Here is a 16,008-nt window from a genome sequence, read left to right on the forward strand (position 1 = left end):
GTGGGGCTCAAACCCATAATCCTAAGGGCAAGAGTCGCACACTCCACTAACTGAGCCAGCCAGGTGCCCCTATAACTGCCTTTAAACAAAAAGTTCCTTTTTTTAAGAGTCTCATGCTCTACCGACTGAGCTAGCTGGGCAAAAATTTCCTTTTTTTAAAATATTTATTTTTGAGAGAGAGGTAGAGCATGCAAAAATGGAGGCAGGGCAGAGAGGGGAGGGCAGAGGATCCAAAGCGGGCTCTGTGCTGAGAGCTCAGCCCAACACGGGGCTCAGACCCGCAAACCGTGAGATCATGACCTGAGCTGAAGTCAGACCGCTCAACCAACCCAGCCACCCAGGCGCCCAAGCTTTCTCTCTCTCTCTTTCTCTCTCTTTTTTAATGTTTATTTATTTTGAGAGAGAGCGAGAGAGAGCAAGGGAGAGAGGGAGAGAGAATCCAGCAGGCTCCATGCTCAGCGTGATGTGGGGCCCCATTCATGACCATGAGATCATGACCGAGCCAAAATCAAGAGTCAGCTGCTTAACCGACTGAGCCACTCAGGTGCCCCTATAATTGTCTTTTAAGGTAAAATTTGATTTGCTGTGTTTCTGTAGTCACAAAATAAAAAGATATAATACTGCCAGAAACTTCGAACTGAGATGACAAGTGACAGCATTTAAAATTTTTCCTTGTTTATTTTTGAGAGAGAGAGAGCACATGTGCATACCCACAAATGGGGGAGGGGCAGGGCAAAGGAGAGACAGAATCCCAAGCAGGCTCCACACCCTCAGCACAGAGCCCAACTTGGGACTCAAACTCACAAACCGTGAGGTCACAACCTGAGTCTAGATCAAGAGTCAGACACTCAACAGACTGTGCCACTCAGACATCCTTAGCATTTAAAAAAAAATTCTTTTCAGCTGTGGGCGCCTGAGTGGCTCAGTCGGTTAAGCATCTGACTTCAGCTCAGGTCATGATCTCATGGTTCATGAGCTCGAGCCCTACTTCTCTGTGTCTCTGCTCCTTGTGGTATTTCTCTCTCTCTCTCTCTCTCTCTCTCTCTCTCTCTCTCTCCCCCTCCCTCCCTCCCTCCTTTCTGCCCTCCCTCATCTCTCTCTCTTAAAAAAAATTATTTTCAGCCACATGGTAAATATGATTTCTAGCCTCTCCTAGGTCAAAGTTATTGTACAAAAGCAAACCCCAGTAGATTTAATAATCTTAGCCAAAAGATGCTTAGCAAGAAACATCTAGGACGTTACTATGAATTTTTGTAATTGAAAATTTTATTGAGATAGTTGTAGACTCACATGGAGTTGTAAGAACTAATAAAGAGAATCCATGGACACTTTCTCCACTTCCCTCCGATGGTAACATTTTATGAAACTATAGTATTACATCGTAGCCAGGGTATTGATATTAATTCAATCTGATGATTTTTATTCAAATTTCACCAGACTGACATGCAGTCATTTGTGTGTGTGTGTGTGTGTGTGTGTGAAGTTCTGTGTAGTTTTATTACATGTGTAGCTTTGTGTATCTACCACCACAGTCAGGATACTGATCTATGGATTTTAAAAACATTTTATGATTTGGTATTAAAGTTGAAAAAAAACCAGTGTGGAGGTGGCGATGTATGTCAGGTGTTTACTTTTTGAAAAATATTTTTCAAAAACTTTTTGAAAATTTTGATGTCTTTCTCATTTTTTCCTACATCTTTAATATTGATACGTGAGGAAAAGCATCTGAAATTTAGCTTAAAAGTGATACATGCCCAGACAAGAAAGCACCGTCTTCAGATCGCCCCTCCACTTGAGAAACTTGAGTCCGTCTTTCTGTTCCAAGTGGCTAAAGCAGACTGCTCCAAACATATGGAACAGCATGTAATTCCCCTAAAGAGAGAAGAGTGGGCTCCTGGCAGTACTAACAGCATTCAGGGTGTGAACTTGACCACCCCTAGGATTTTTCTGTCAACATGTGGAGGCCTAGTACAGAAGCATCATGTGAGCATTTGTCGAACCCGGGCTTTCCGGGGACAGGACATGATCCTTGCCCTCAGCACCCTGAGCCAGGGAGACTAGACGGACGTACCTGCAGTGTCAATGAATAGGCCGTGACAGATTTCCAGGGCTGAGAGCCGGTCCTGCCACTGTCTGCAGAAGGGAAGGGGTGAAGGAGCCCCAGCAGGGGGATGCAGGGCAGTGGAAAATGGGATTGACCGCAAATTGTGGTGTTGCCTGCTTCGCCCGTCCGTCTGGCATTGCATTGCTCTAAGGGCTCCGGAAGTCCTTACTCTGGTTTAGACTTTTAAGGGAACGTGGTTCTTCAGCTAGAGATCAGGTTAGTCATTTACGCCCTCACCTGTTATCACTGTCTTTGTTTCTTTTCAGCTCGGGCTGTGGATACGTCATGAAGGAAGCATCCGGCACCTGCCTTACTTGCCACCGAGATTCTTTGGAACTTAAATCTGTTTTTCTCAGCTTCCACTTGCTAATTGATGTCACTGACCACACAGGCACCCTCCATGCCTGCAGCCTCACGGGAGGTGTTGCAGAGGAGACTTTAGGCTGCACGGTAAGTAGCAGAAAGGAACGTGTGTTTAGAAATAATTCCAGATTGAATTCTCTTCCCCCAAACATAGGTTATTTCAGTGGACATTTGATAGAAATTAAGTCATTAATAAAGAGGTCTGGGGGAAAAAATCAGTCTTGATGGAAACACACATTGCTTTAGTGAAGAAACAATTGCACGTTTGCCAATCACCGCTAATCTCGCTGCTGGGAATAGTGTTGGAGGCTGTTGGCTGCAGTGGAGAAAGACCTTCTCTGTCTGTAGTCACAGTGGGCAGAACAGCACATTGGGGGGGTGCCGATCGGTGGTGAGACAGAAGGAGGGTTTGGCGACGCGCCACGACCAGCTGCGCAAAGTGAGCCCGATGCAGTCAGCGCACACGGTGGCCTCCATCGGGACGGCAGCAGATACTTAGGGGCGTGTGGGCTTGATGACAGGCATGTGTTTTTTATGGTGAGAACCCGCTCCTGAAGTTTACCATTAAACCTCGGTCCCAAGCGGTTTCTAGTTTGTGAAGGGGAGTTTTCTGGACTGAGCCACCTGACTCCCTTCAGGGGTTTCCTTCAGAGCCTTTCTGACCTCTCCTCCATTTAGAGAATTGAGCTGTCACTTGTGTGAATAAAATCCCAGTCAAGTGAGCAAAGTGAAGCTCCACATTGCTGTCAAGATGAGTTATTTATACAGACTTCGGAAATGTGTGTTTGATCGTTTTAACCAGGTGAATGAGTTTCTTACGATGACGGATGAACAGAAAACAGCGCTGAAGTGGCAATTTCTTCTGGAGAGAAGCAAACTTTACTTAAAAGTTAGTATATTTTACAGTACTATGTCACTCTATATATTCAAGTAATAAGAAAATCCTAGAGTAAGACCTAGAAAGTTCGGGAATTTGTTATTTTTAATGCCCAATTCCACATGTGCAGAAGGACTTGGCTACTGTGGAAACAATGCAAGTCATCTGTTGTTGTTTTTTTTTTTTTTTCCCCGTAAAGTATAAAGGGACTCCACAGGACACCAAAGAAATAGACCAGCAAGGGGTGCCTGGCTGGCCCAGTCGGTGGAGGGTGGGATTCTTCATCTCAGGGTTGTGAGTTCAAGGCCCACGTTGGGTGTAGAGATTACTTAAAAATAGGATCTTTAAAAGAAAGAGAGAAAGAAATAGACCAACAAAGACACTATCTGTTAGGTTAACTCCAAGGCAGTGCACTGGGCTGTCAAAGCTGGTCCTCGCCCTGCCCCACCTGTGTGGCGGTGCCCCTCAATTCAGTAAGCAGAACTGGATGGCACGGTCACATGCGTGGGTGCGGGGGGCTACACAGTCTCCGGGTTTGAACTCTAATCCCGCCACTCAGCCTCTGTGACCCTCTAAAACGCTGTGATCCTGCTGCTCTAACCAGAGCAGGGCCGCAGCATTGGGGGGAGGGGGTGGTGTCACAGAATCTTAGTATTAAAGGGGAAAGGGGACTGAGACAAACTCCTGTTGTTTTGTAAATGCGGAAAATGGGACCAAGAAATACTGCCACTTGTGCCAGGTCACAGGTGAGATAGGGCTGCAGCCTACGTGACTCCTCTCCTTCTGCCAGTCTGAAAAGTTTTCTCCTTCACACTCTTCAAAGTTTTCAAGCTCCTCTTTCAGAGAATTATATCTGTCTGTATTTACTGCACGAGGACGTAACATCGAGAACAACCTAAAACACGTTCATGGGCACACATTCCTTTAACAGTCTGCAATGTCGTCATCTCATGTTCCATAGCCTCTGGAAAACCACCGTGTGTTCTGTGGAAGAATGAGAGTAAAAAGGCCAAACGCGTCTCAGTATAATCACGGAAGTAGTTGTGATCTCACAGAGACTCTAAAATAGTCTTTGAGAACACTGCATCTCCACCAGCCCAGCCTCAGAAGCAGGTGTTCCCATTTTCCAGTGGCTTCTTTCCTTGTGGCCTCAAGCATATCCGAGTGGGTTACCGATATGGAGTTACCTATGGTCTCACTGATATTTCTAGGACCTTGCTTTGAGACTTCTTCATTGCTAGGCCTAAGGGGGAAATTGTAAGGATATGCTGTGTCTCTTCCACCATTAGCATGGGTCCATGTGAATACTGTCCGTTCCCAACTCAGAATATACTGCGATCTATGACCGACTTTGTTTTCCCTCCAAATATGAGGTGCAAGTTGCTAATGAATTTGATCAATTTAAATTCATGGCAAGTTACTTGCAGTTTTCCTAACTCAGTTCAAACATACCAATAAATTGCTCTCAAGTAAATATTGTACCTTCCCAAAGAATATTTTTAAAAAGTATTTAAGTCAGATTGAACAAAGATTTTAAGCAGATATAAAATGGTCATATCACAGGGCCACCTGGGTGGTTCAGTCAGTTAGGTGGCCCATTTTGGCTCAGGTCATGATCTCATGGTCTGTGAGTTCAAGTCCCGTGTTGGTCTCTGTGCTGACAGCTCAGAACCTGGAGCCTGCTTGGGATTCTGTGTCTCCCCCTCTCTCTGCCCCTTCCCTGCTCACTCTCTGTCTCTCAGAAATAAACTAAAAAGTTAAAATGATCATAATACAAAATGTAATAAAGATCTTGGGGCGCCTGGATGGCTCAGTCGGTTAAGCGGCCGACTTCGTCTCAGGTCATGATCTCACAGTCCGTGAGTTCGAGCCCCGCGTCGGGCTCTGTGTTGACAGCTCAGAGCCTGGAGCCTGCTTCAGATTCTGTGTTTCCCTCTCTCTGTGACCCTCCCTTGTTCATGCTCTGTCTCTCTCTGTCTCAAAAATAAATAAACATTAAAAAAAAACAAAAAAAATGTAGTAAAGATCTTGAGAATCAAATACAATTTATCAATTATTTTAAATCAGTTAAAAAATGACAAAAAGTATTGTTGTACAGATGGGATATTTTGTATATGCATATTTCAATTAAAAATAGGGGTGCCTGCGGGGGCTTAGTCGGTTGAGTGTCCAACTCTTGATTTTGGCTCAGGTCATGAGCTCATGGTTCGTGAGATCGAGCCCCACACACTGGCTTCCGCGCTGAGTGTGGAGCCTGCTTGGGATTCTCTCTGTCCCTCTGCCCCTGCCCCTGCCTCTCTCTCTCTCTCTCTCTCTCTCTCTCTCTCTCTCTCTCTCTCTCTCCTTCAAAACAAACAAACAAAACTATGGCTACTTCAAATGGTTTAGTTGGAGGGATTTCAAAAGAAGGTATTTTAATGTTTTAAAACACATGGTGATATTACTACAGGTCCTTTTAAGTCTGATGTTAGTGTCAAATGATTTCCAAAAAGGGTAAAGCCATGACTGTCATACAAAAATAAACTGAACACATCAAAGATTTAATTCAATTCATCAGTTAGTGAAGAAACCAGGAATGTGTCCTCCCTGAATGAATTCAGAGGAGAACCGGGAGAAGAGGCATAAAGGCAGGCTACCAGCAGTGCTGAAGCGGGCTCTGTGCACCTGCAGAGTGGTCCTTCTGCAGGGCAGAGTGGTCGAGTCCTCACCCAGATGGAGTTTATCTGGATTTCTCCGAGCGGGACCACTATTTGCTTCACTATCTGTTTCCTGCAACTTAAAAACCGCTCCATCAAGGCCCTGAAAAGTGCTGCCGAATGAGGCAGCTCCAGCGCTCCGGCCAGCCGCACCCCGACTGGGGGAGGGGGGTGGGGACGCTCCATGGGAAGGTGCCCACGGAGCTTCGTTGCCCAGTTCAGTCTTGCAGTGTTTCCTGCCAGGAGTCTTTTCCTAGTAGTCTTTGAAAGTAAATGAGCTAGCTGATGTGCCCTTCTGCCCTGCGTTAAATAAAATGTTGGTGAAAGTGCTTTATTGTCAGAAGGGAGACGTTGTTATCAATAAAGCACATCACCACGTCCCCATAGCCTGACAGATTAGGTCGCCACCACGGTTAACATCTGTCACAGCTGCTGGCTTGACACACTTTATTTTATGCATGATTGTACGCATGTAACCTCTGCACCCAATGTGGGGCTTGAACTCATGACACTGAGATCAAGAGGTACGTGCTCCACTGACTGAGCCAGCCGGGTGCCCCTTGAAGACACTTTAAACCCTTCTTTTTGTTAAGTATTGGATTTGAAACTCCAATTTTCCTACCAAAGAGAAATGCCATGAAACAAACAACATAGATTTTTACAAAATCAGCATCAGGAGCCACATCTGTAATTTCTCTCCAAACTGGCCCTGAGACCGGGACTCTCTCAGGTGTATGCTCACACCTGCAGAACAGCTCATCGTGGCTCTCTTGTGCTCACTGGTTTTCAACTTTATACACGTGGTGGTTTTTAAAGTTAACTCCCTCTCTCTCTCTCTCTTTTCTCCCTGCAGTTCTTTTTATCACATAGAGCAAGGGGTGGACTGAGAGTTAGCGTGCTCTCGTGTAAGCTTGCAGACCCTACTGAGGCAAGCAAGAACTTGTCTGGACAAGGAAATACTTAAAACAGGGTATTTTAAACTCTGAACAAGGATATGAGCTTCAACTCCCTGGAAAGTGGAAAACGAGTTTGAAGATTATGGGTGAAATTGTATTTTGTTCAAATGTGGTAAAAATGTTTCTATAAATTGTTATTATGTTACCTTCTGGAGTTGGTTGAGAGGGGTGAATCTTAAAATCTCTCATACAACCCAGCTCCTTTGTCAGAAGTCCTTTTCTTCCAGTTTTGCCCAAGTTGGAAAACGTTTGCATGAATTAATAAACAAGTTTAATCTTCCCCACAGATATGAATGATTTTTTTTTAATTTATATCCAAGTTAGCATGTAGTGCAACAATGATTTCAGGAGTAGATTCCTTGGTGCCCCTTCCCCATTTAGCCCATCCCCCCCCAACCCCTCCAGTAACCCTCTGTTTGTTCTCCATATTTAAGAGTCTCTTCTCTTTTGTCCCCTCCCTGTTTTGATATTATTTTTGCTTCCCTTCTCTTATGTTCATCTGTTTTGTGTCTTTTTAAAATTTTTTTTAACGTTTATTTATTTTTGAGACAGAGAGAGACAGAGCATGAACGGGGGAGGGTCAGAGAGAGGGAGACACAGAATCTGAAACAGGCTCCAGGCTCTGAGCTGTCAGCACAGAGCCGGACGTGGGGCTCAAACTCACGGACCGTGAGATCGATCATGACCTGAGACGAAGTCGGCCGCTTAACCGACTGAGCCACCCAGGCGCCCCTGTTTTGTGTCTTAAAGTCCTCACATGAGTGAAGTCCTATGCTATCTGTCTTTCTCTGACTAATTTCACTTAGCATAATAGCCTCCAGATCCATCCACGTAGTTGAAAATGGCAAGATATCATTCTTTTTCATTGCCAATATACGAGTGTATTGATATACGAGTATTGATAATACTCCATCGTATAAATATACCCCATCTTCTTTATCCATTCATCCATCGATGGACATTTGGGCTCTTTCCATACGTTGGCTGTTGTTGATGGTGCTGCTGTCAATGTAGGGGTGCATGTGTCTCTTCGAAACAGCACACCTGTATCCCGTGGATAAATGCCTCCTGGTGCCACTGCTAAGTCGTACGGTAGTTCTATTTTTAGTTTTTTGAGGAACCTCCATACTATTTTCCAGAGCGGCTGCACCAGTTTGCATTCCCACCAGCAGTGCAAAAGAGATCCTCTTTCTCCGCATCCTAGCCAACATCTGTTGTTGCCTGAGTTGTTCATTTTAGCCACTCTGACAGATGTGAGGTGGTATCTCACTGTGGTTTTGATTTGTATTTCCCTGATGACTGATGTTGCACATTTTTTCATGTGTCGGTTGGCCATCTGGATGTCTTCTTTGGAGAAGTGTCTATTTGTGTCTTTTGCCCATTTCTTCACTGGATTATTTGTTTTTTGGGTGTTGGGTTTAATAAGTTCTTTATAGATTTTGGATACTAACCCCTTTATCTGATATGTCATTTGCAAGTATCTTCTCCCATTCTGTCGGTTGCCTTTTAGTTTTGCTGACTGATTCCTTCACTGTGCAGAAGCTTTTTATTTTGATGAGGTCCCAGTAGTTCATTTTTGCTTTTGTTTCCCTTGCCTCCAGAGATGTGTTGAATAAGAAGTTGCTGTGGCCAAGATCAAAGAGGTTTTTGCCTGCTTTCTCCTCGAAGATTTTGATGGCTTCCTGTCTTACATTTAGGTCTGTCATCCATTTCGAGTTTATTTTTGTGTCTGGTGTAAGAAAGTGGTCCAGGTTCATTCTTCTGCATGTCGCTGTCCAGTTTTCCCAGCACCACTTGCTAAAGAGACTGTCTTTATTCCATTGGATATTCTTTCCTGCTTGGTCAAAGAGGAATTGGCCATACATTTGTGGATTCATTTCTGGGTTCTCTATTCTATCCCATTGATCTGAGTGTCTGTTCTTGTGCCAGTACCATACTGTCTTGATAATTACAGCTTTGCAGTGTAGCTTGAAGTCTGGGATTTTGATGCCTCCTGCTTTGGTTTTCTTTTTCAAGATTGCTTTGGCTATTCTGGGTCTTTTCTGGCTCCATACAAATTTTAGGATCATTTGTTCTAGCTCTGTGAAGAATGCTGGTGTTATTTGGATAGGGATCTCATTGAATCTATAGATTGCTTTGGGTAGTATTGACATTTTAACAATATTTATTCTTCCTATCCAGGGGCATGGAATCTTTTCCCATTTTTTTTTGTGCCTTCTTCAATTTAATAAGCTTTCTATAGTTTTAGGTGTATAGATTTCTCACCTCTTTGGTTAGATTTATTCCTAGGTGTTTTATGGGTTTTGGTGCAGTTGTGAATGGGATCGATTCCTTGATTTCTCTGTTGCTTCGTTGTTGGTATATATGAATAATTTCTTTAAGCCCCTTTCCTGTTTGTCTTGTTTCCATGGAGAAGGATCAGAACTTCCGAAAATGATGTCCCTGGAGCTTGGCAGGGGCTGACTGCTCTCCAGGAGCTGGGGAGGGGCGGGAACAGTAGAAACCGGGGTCAGTGCTGGGCAGCGGCTTTGAACGCTCAAGAGCTTCTCTGATCCTCTCCTGTGATGACACATGAAGCCGCTCAACGCTTATGGAGGCTGGCTGACTCAGGGCTGACAGGTGTGAGCCCGACTCAGCTGGGAGGAGACCAGCCTCAGAAGTTCTTAGGAGCGGCGCCAGCCTGGGGCCTGGAAGGATGAGGGTGTCCCGGCAGGACGCCGCCCCCACCCTGGCTGTCCTGCTCAAAGCCCCAGGGCGTCCTGCTCAGCCCCAGCCGTTCCACACTTGCTGCATAGACCCACCAGTGCGGTCAACATTGGCCCGCAGTCTGGGAGGTTTGGCCTTTCCGTCTCCCACGCCCGGAGTGAAAAACAAAAGGTAAGTATATGAAACTCTTAGAAAGCAGGTGTTGGGACATAAACTTGTCAGCAGCGTGGTGTTTGCTTTTACCACGGGCAGCCGTGGGTGGACCTGGTGTGTCCAGACCGTGGTAAGAAACAAGATGATGGAGGACTTGCCCGAGTTGGGCAGGCAGGGAGTGTGCCCGATGAAGCAGGGGACAGGTGTCCATCCAGACGACAGGCAGGGAAGGAAGGAGGAGGGTGGTGGTGGTGGGGGGGGCGGTGGTCATGCCCTTCCCATTGGAGCGGGCAGGTTCAGGGTGGGGAGGAGAGGGAAGTTGAGGGTGCCTGCCTGGTGTCCACATTCACACTCTCTGTTGGTTAAGCAAGAGTGGGTGTCCAGGGGCCCAGGAGACGAGGCAGGACACCGGGCCCTGATGGCGTGTCACGAACTGCCGTGCCCGGCCCCCTGGTGCCCTGACCTCTAGCAGCGGGTCCCCAAGACCAAGGCCTGGACCACAGGTGCCAGGACCAGGTGTGGGCTCTTACGGTCCATGGGCCTCAGCTGCTCTGGCTGTTTTGCCACTGGCGACAGCAGCCTAATACAGACGCCTAACACGGGCATTCTGAAATTGGGCTGTGTTTCACACTCCGTGTTCTCTAGCCACAGCCTGAGGACCCTAGCAAGGTGGCAGAGGGCTCTGAATGGCCTCCGCGCAGCTGCCTTGGTGACCTGTGAGTCCACCAGCATTTACTTAAGAAGACCCCGTACCTGTCACTGGAGGGATGCCCTGACTGTGCATTTCTTTTTTTAAATTTTTATTTGTGTATTTATTTTAATATGAAATTTATTGTCAAATTGGTTTCCATGCAACACCCAGTACTCATCCCAACAGGTGCCCTCCTCAATACCCATCACCCACCCCCCATCAACCCTCAGTTTGTTCTCAGTTTTTAAGAGTCTCTTATGTTTTGGCTCCCTCCCTCTCTAACTTTTTTTTTTTTTTTCCTTCCCCTCCCTCATGGTCTTCTGTTATTTTTCTCAGGATCCACATAAGAGTGAAAACATACGGTATCTGTCTTTCTCTGTATGACTTATTGCACTTGGCAGAACACTCTCCAGTTCCATCCACGTTGCTACAAAAGGCCAGATTTCATTCTTTCTCATTGCCACGTAATATTCCATTGTATACATAAACCACAACTTCTTTATCCATTCATCAGTTGATGGACATTTAGGCTCTTTCCATAATTTGGCTATTGTTGAAAGTGCTGCTATAGACATTGGGGTACAAGTGCCCCCATGCATCAGCACTCCTGTATCCCTTGGGTCAATTCCTAGCAGTGCTATCACTAGGTCATAGGGTAGATCTATTTTTAATTTTTTGAGGAACCTCCACCCTGTTTTCCAGAGCCGCTGCACCAGTCTGAATTCCCACCAACAGTGCAAGAGGGTTCCCATTTCTCCACATCCTCTCCAGCATCTGTAGTCTCCTGATTTGTTCCTTTTAGCCACTCTGACTGGCATGAGGTGATATCTCAGTGTGGTTTTGATTTGTATTTCCCTGATGAGGAGTAATGTTGAGCATCTTTTCATGTGCCTGTTGGCCATCTGGATATCTTCTTTAGAGAAGTAAGTGTCTATTCATGTTTTCTGCCCACTTCTTCACTGGATTATTTGTTTTTTGGGTGTGGAGTTTGGTGAGGTCTTTATAGATTTTGGATACTAGCCCTTTGTCTGATATGTCATTTGCAAATATCTTTTCCCACTCTGTCGGTTGCCTTTTGGTTTTGTTGATTGTTTCCTTTGGAGTGCAGAAGCTTTTTATATTCATGAGGTCCCAGTAGTTCATTTTTGCTTTTAATTCCCTTGCCTTTGGAGATGTGTCAAGTAAGAAATTGCTGCGGCTGAGGTCAGAGAGGTTTTTTCCTGCTTTCTCCTCTAGGGTTTTGATGGTTTCCTAAAATACAAATGGTTTCCTGCCTAAAATACAAATTTTAGGACTGCTTGTTCTAGCTTCGAGAAGAATGCTGGTGCAATTTTGATGGGGATTGCATTGAATGCATAGATAGCTTTGGGTAGTATTGACATTTTATTTCACCTGATGACACAGGAAGTCTATAGGGCCAGGGGTCAGGCCACACGGAATCATAGGGGCGCCACAAACTGTAACTCACACCTTTATGAAATGAAGATGACAAATTGGTTGGTACCTAAGTTTGGTTGTAGATTGGCCAGAATTCACACACTAACAGGTAAAGAAGTGACTCCGTCCCACAAAATACACAGGCCCTTGTCCGGGACCTGCACTCCCCCGCGGCTCTCCAGGAGCTGCTCTGCCTGGTCTCTGCGTCCTCGGACCTGCAGCTTCGCTCTTGCTGTCCACAGTCGCATGGCGGCTGTACGATTCTTCCTGATCCACTAGTGGTTCATTTCGGGAGGATCCTCCTCTCCTAATGCTGCGCCGGTGAGTTTATTTGCCTGATACTGCGCACGTGGCAGAAACACGGTGTCCGTGTGTCCGTCTGTCACTCATCTTGAGGAACCCTGGGGTGGTTTCTGCTTTTGAACTATATTTTGTTACAAAGTTTGACGTGTTTATTGTAGAAAAATTAGAAAATACTAGATAACAAACGGGGAAAGCCCTAACCTCCCGCCCCCGAAGTCTTTCCCTGGTGTGTGATGCATTCTTTTCTTGTGTGTGTGTTTTTGCTGTTGTTTTTTGTGGTAAAATATACATCACATAACATTCACCATTTTAGCCATTTTTAGGCTTACAGTTCAGTGGCATTAAATACATTCACAATGTTGTGCTGCTGTCACCACCATTCATTTCCAGATGGTGGTCACCATCCCGAACGGAAACTCTGCCCCCATTAGACTAGAACTCCCATTTCTGCACCCCAGCCCCTGGGCACCTCTAATCTACCTCATCTCTGTGAGCTTGCCTCTTCCAGGGGCTTCATACACTGTGTGACCTTGTGTGTCTGGCTTTTTCTCCGAGCATCATGTTTTCACGGTTCACCTATGTTACAGCGTGTGTCAGTCTCGTTCCTTTTTATGGTTGAGTAGTTTCCGCCGTGTGGATGGAAGGGAGGCTAATCTGCTCATCTGTCGACGGACGCTTGGGCTGTTCCCACCGTTGGCTCTTGTGGTCAGCCAGTCAGCGCTGTTACAGACGTGCATGTCCAAGCACTTCTCATTTTCCTGTACGTCTTTCCTGACTGTCACGTATCCGTCTTTCTTTGTGAAAACATACAATTTGCAAACGCAGGTTACATTATAATCTGCTTCCACACTGGGAACTTTGTGATCACTTACTACTGGACACAACTTCAATGGCCACATATCCTCTCATCACAGGAGTGTAGGGTGCTGAGTGTCATCTCCCCAGTACTGCTAGACATGTTAGGTGCTCCCCAGCTTTTGCTGTTGTAAACACCAGCTATAGCTAAGTGTCCACATTCTTATTTCCTTGGGATGAGTTTCCGGACATTAAATTGCTACAATAATACCAATAGCTGACATTATCGAGTGCTTTCTACATGACACATTATAACAAACACTTTACCTATAGTATCTGATTTACTCAAGTACTGTGTTTCCAATAACAAAACATGTGAAACGTGTGCAGCCTGCCGGGGCTGTCGGGCCTCAGCCAGGTCCCTTCACGTTCAGGTAGACATCTCCAACCCTCAGCTTCCCTGGGAGGCGGAGAACCACCTGGGGAAGTCATGGGAAGGGTGGGGGCAGGTCCCAGCAGTGACTTCCCCTTGGGACGGCCAGTGCACTGAAGCTCGCCTCTAGCTCCGAGCCCACCACGTTCTTTCTTAGTTTGCTCTCTGCCATTTGTGGTTCCTCTTGAGTTTTCTCCTGAGGGTGGTCCTTCAGTAAGTCACCTGAACAAGAACCCCACTCAGCTCTGCCTCTGGGGTGCTCAATCATAGTACCAGCCATAGAAAGGGATTACGAAATCTGTATTCACTGACCTGGAATGATGTTTCATAGTCTATCAAGTGGATGTATTCATTTTTTATAAAAGCTCAAGAAACAGTAAAGAAAAAGTGCAAAAGAACAAATGTGAACCATAGGTTCTACAGGAACTACTACCGCATGGGATTGTTTCCTTCAGGGTGCTGATGGTATTGTGTGTAGAAGGTCCCTGTCCGTACGAGATGCGCATTGGAAGGGTAGAGGGTTTCTGCAGTTTGCAGTTTTCCAACGCAAGTGCGCTTAGGCATATGTCTGTGTGGAGGGAGAGGGGGAGAGCAAACATAGCCAATATTGACAATTACCGAATCTAACGAAGGGTGTACGGAGCTCATTGTATTAGTCTTTCAACTTTTTGGTAGGTTTAGTTTACTCAAAAAGTTGGGGAGAATATGCTTCCTGGGCTTACAGTGATTTTAGCAAGAGCAGGAATTGTGGGAATTGGTGTCTCTCCGTGTTTTATTCTCCCAGCCAAGGACTTTCTGTGCTATACGTGCAATGCTGTTGTCAGCCGTTTGTGACAAAGCCCATGCCACCACTGCGGTGGACGCTGACCTCAGGGGCACCCTGCGCTCCCTGGGAGCTGGCTTGTGCCACTGGGCGCTGCATGTGAGCACTGCTCCTGCCTCCTCCTTTGGCTTTGAAGGTCTGTCAGCTCGATGGACTCGTCTCAGTTGAACCTTGTATCCTAACCTAGTTAGACTGACACACTTTCAATACCAGCGGGCCCTTGAGTCAGCTCTTCCCCTTAGGAGAACCAGCCGGATGAAATAACTGCAAACGTGCTCATTCTACTAGCAAGTAATGAGAAACAATTTCAATTGCCAACAATGGGGGGACGGACTTGAGAGTCTTACACGGTCACTGAAATCAGGACTGCAGAAATGTGCCAACCGACATAGTACAGTCACAATGTACGGTGAGAAAAACAGGTTAGAAAATTGTGTTATGAGCAGATCTTCTTTTAAAAAATTACAGGGGCTGGGGCGCCTGGGTGGCGTAGTCGGTTGGGCGTCCGACTTCAGCTCGGGTCACGATCTCGCGGTCCGTGGGCTCGAGCCCCGCGTCAGGCTCTGGGCTGATGTCTCAGAGCCCAGAGCCTGTTTCCGATTCTGTGTCTCCCTCTCTCTCTGCCCCTCTTCCGTTCATGCTCTGTCTCTCTCTGTCCCAAAAATAAATAAACGTTAAAAAAAAAAATTAAAAAAAAAATCACAGGGGCGCCTGGCTGGCGCAGTCGGTTGACTTTGGCTCAGGTCATGATCTAGCAGTCTGTGAGTTCGAGCCCCATGTTGGGCTCTGTGCTGACAGCTCGGAGCCTGGAGCCTGCATTTGGATTGTGTCCGCCCCTCCCCTGCTTGTGCTCTGTCTTGCCCTGTCTCTTAAAAATAAATAAGTGTTTAAAAAAATTAAAAATTACAATGTCATCCACAGGTTTGGAAGAAGGTAGACTGCATGCTTCACTGTAGCTGGCTCTGGGTGAAAGAAATTTTGGGTGTTTTGCTTATTCGTGTTCCCTACCTCTTCTGTAATAAGCGTATACTGCTTAAGCAGTTACAATAAGAAACCTGATTAGAAAACAAGTTAAGATAGTGTGACATTTAGTAAACAAGTCCAATCCCGGCACCTCACAGTAAGTGTGGAATTAAATGTGGGGGTTGCCTAATACCTAAACGTCTGAGTCTTCTTGTAGATCTGCTTACAAGATGCAGCCTGCCTTGTGGTCAAGACTTCAAGTTCTGGTCTTAGGAAAGCTGGGTTAGAGCACGGCTCTCTCCCTCAGCTGAGTGACTGTGGAGCCAGGCCGGCTAGCCTCTAAATCCACATCTTCCTGTGTGATAGGGACGGCAGGCAGAGCAATCTCACAGCTTTGCTGAGGGTTCAGTAATACGCGGAAAGCTCTTGGCACGGTGCCTAGCAGTACTAAGGGTTCAATAAATGTGAGCTATTATTAAATGAGATGTCCTCAGCTTTCTGGGAGGGGCCGGCGGACGCTGGCACTGTGCGTCTTGCCGAGACTCTCCGTCCGAGGAGGGCAGGCAAGAACAAGAGTAGCTCTCCCAGGCCATTCAACTTCCCCGAAGCCTCCTGTGTCTGGCTGGAGGTGGAGCTGCTGATTAACTCTGTTAGTAGAGCACAGTGCTCCAGGGGCCAAAGAGCAATGATCAAGGTTTGAAGCCCCTT

General features: G+C 46.2%; 1 protein-coding gene across 4 annotated transcripts in view; it reads left to right on the forward strand.

Annotated features, from left to right (window-relative positions):
• MEIOB (meiosis specific with OB-fold) overlaps positions 1 to 7,282 on the forward strand; it is a 28,030-nt gene extending 20,748 nt beyond the window's left edge. For all 4 annotated transcript variants that reach the window (XM_023246558.2, XM_023246559.2, XM_045047690.1 and 1 more), the window contains 3 exons: positions 2,371 to 2,554; positions 3,270 to 3,356; positions 6,894 to 7,282. In XM_023246558.2, coding sequence (XP_023102326.1) covers positions 2,371 to 2,554; positions 3,270 to 3,356; positions 6,894 to 7,004 — 382 coding nt within the window. In that variant the 3' untranslated portion in view covers positions 7,005 to 7,282. The remainder of the gene's footprint in view (positions 1 to 2,370; positions 2,555 to 3,269; positions 3,357 to 6,893) is intronic.
• The last annotated feature ends 8,726 nt before the right edge of the window (positions 7,283 to 16,008 follow it).

This window comes from Felis catus, chromosome E3 (assembly GCF_018350175.1).
Source record: "Felis catus isolate Fca126 chromosome E3, F.catus_Fca126_mat1.0, whole genome shotgun sequence".
NCBI classification, from domain to species: Eukaryota; Metazoa; Chordata; class Mammalia; order Carnivora; family Felidae; genus Felis; species Felis catus.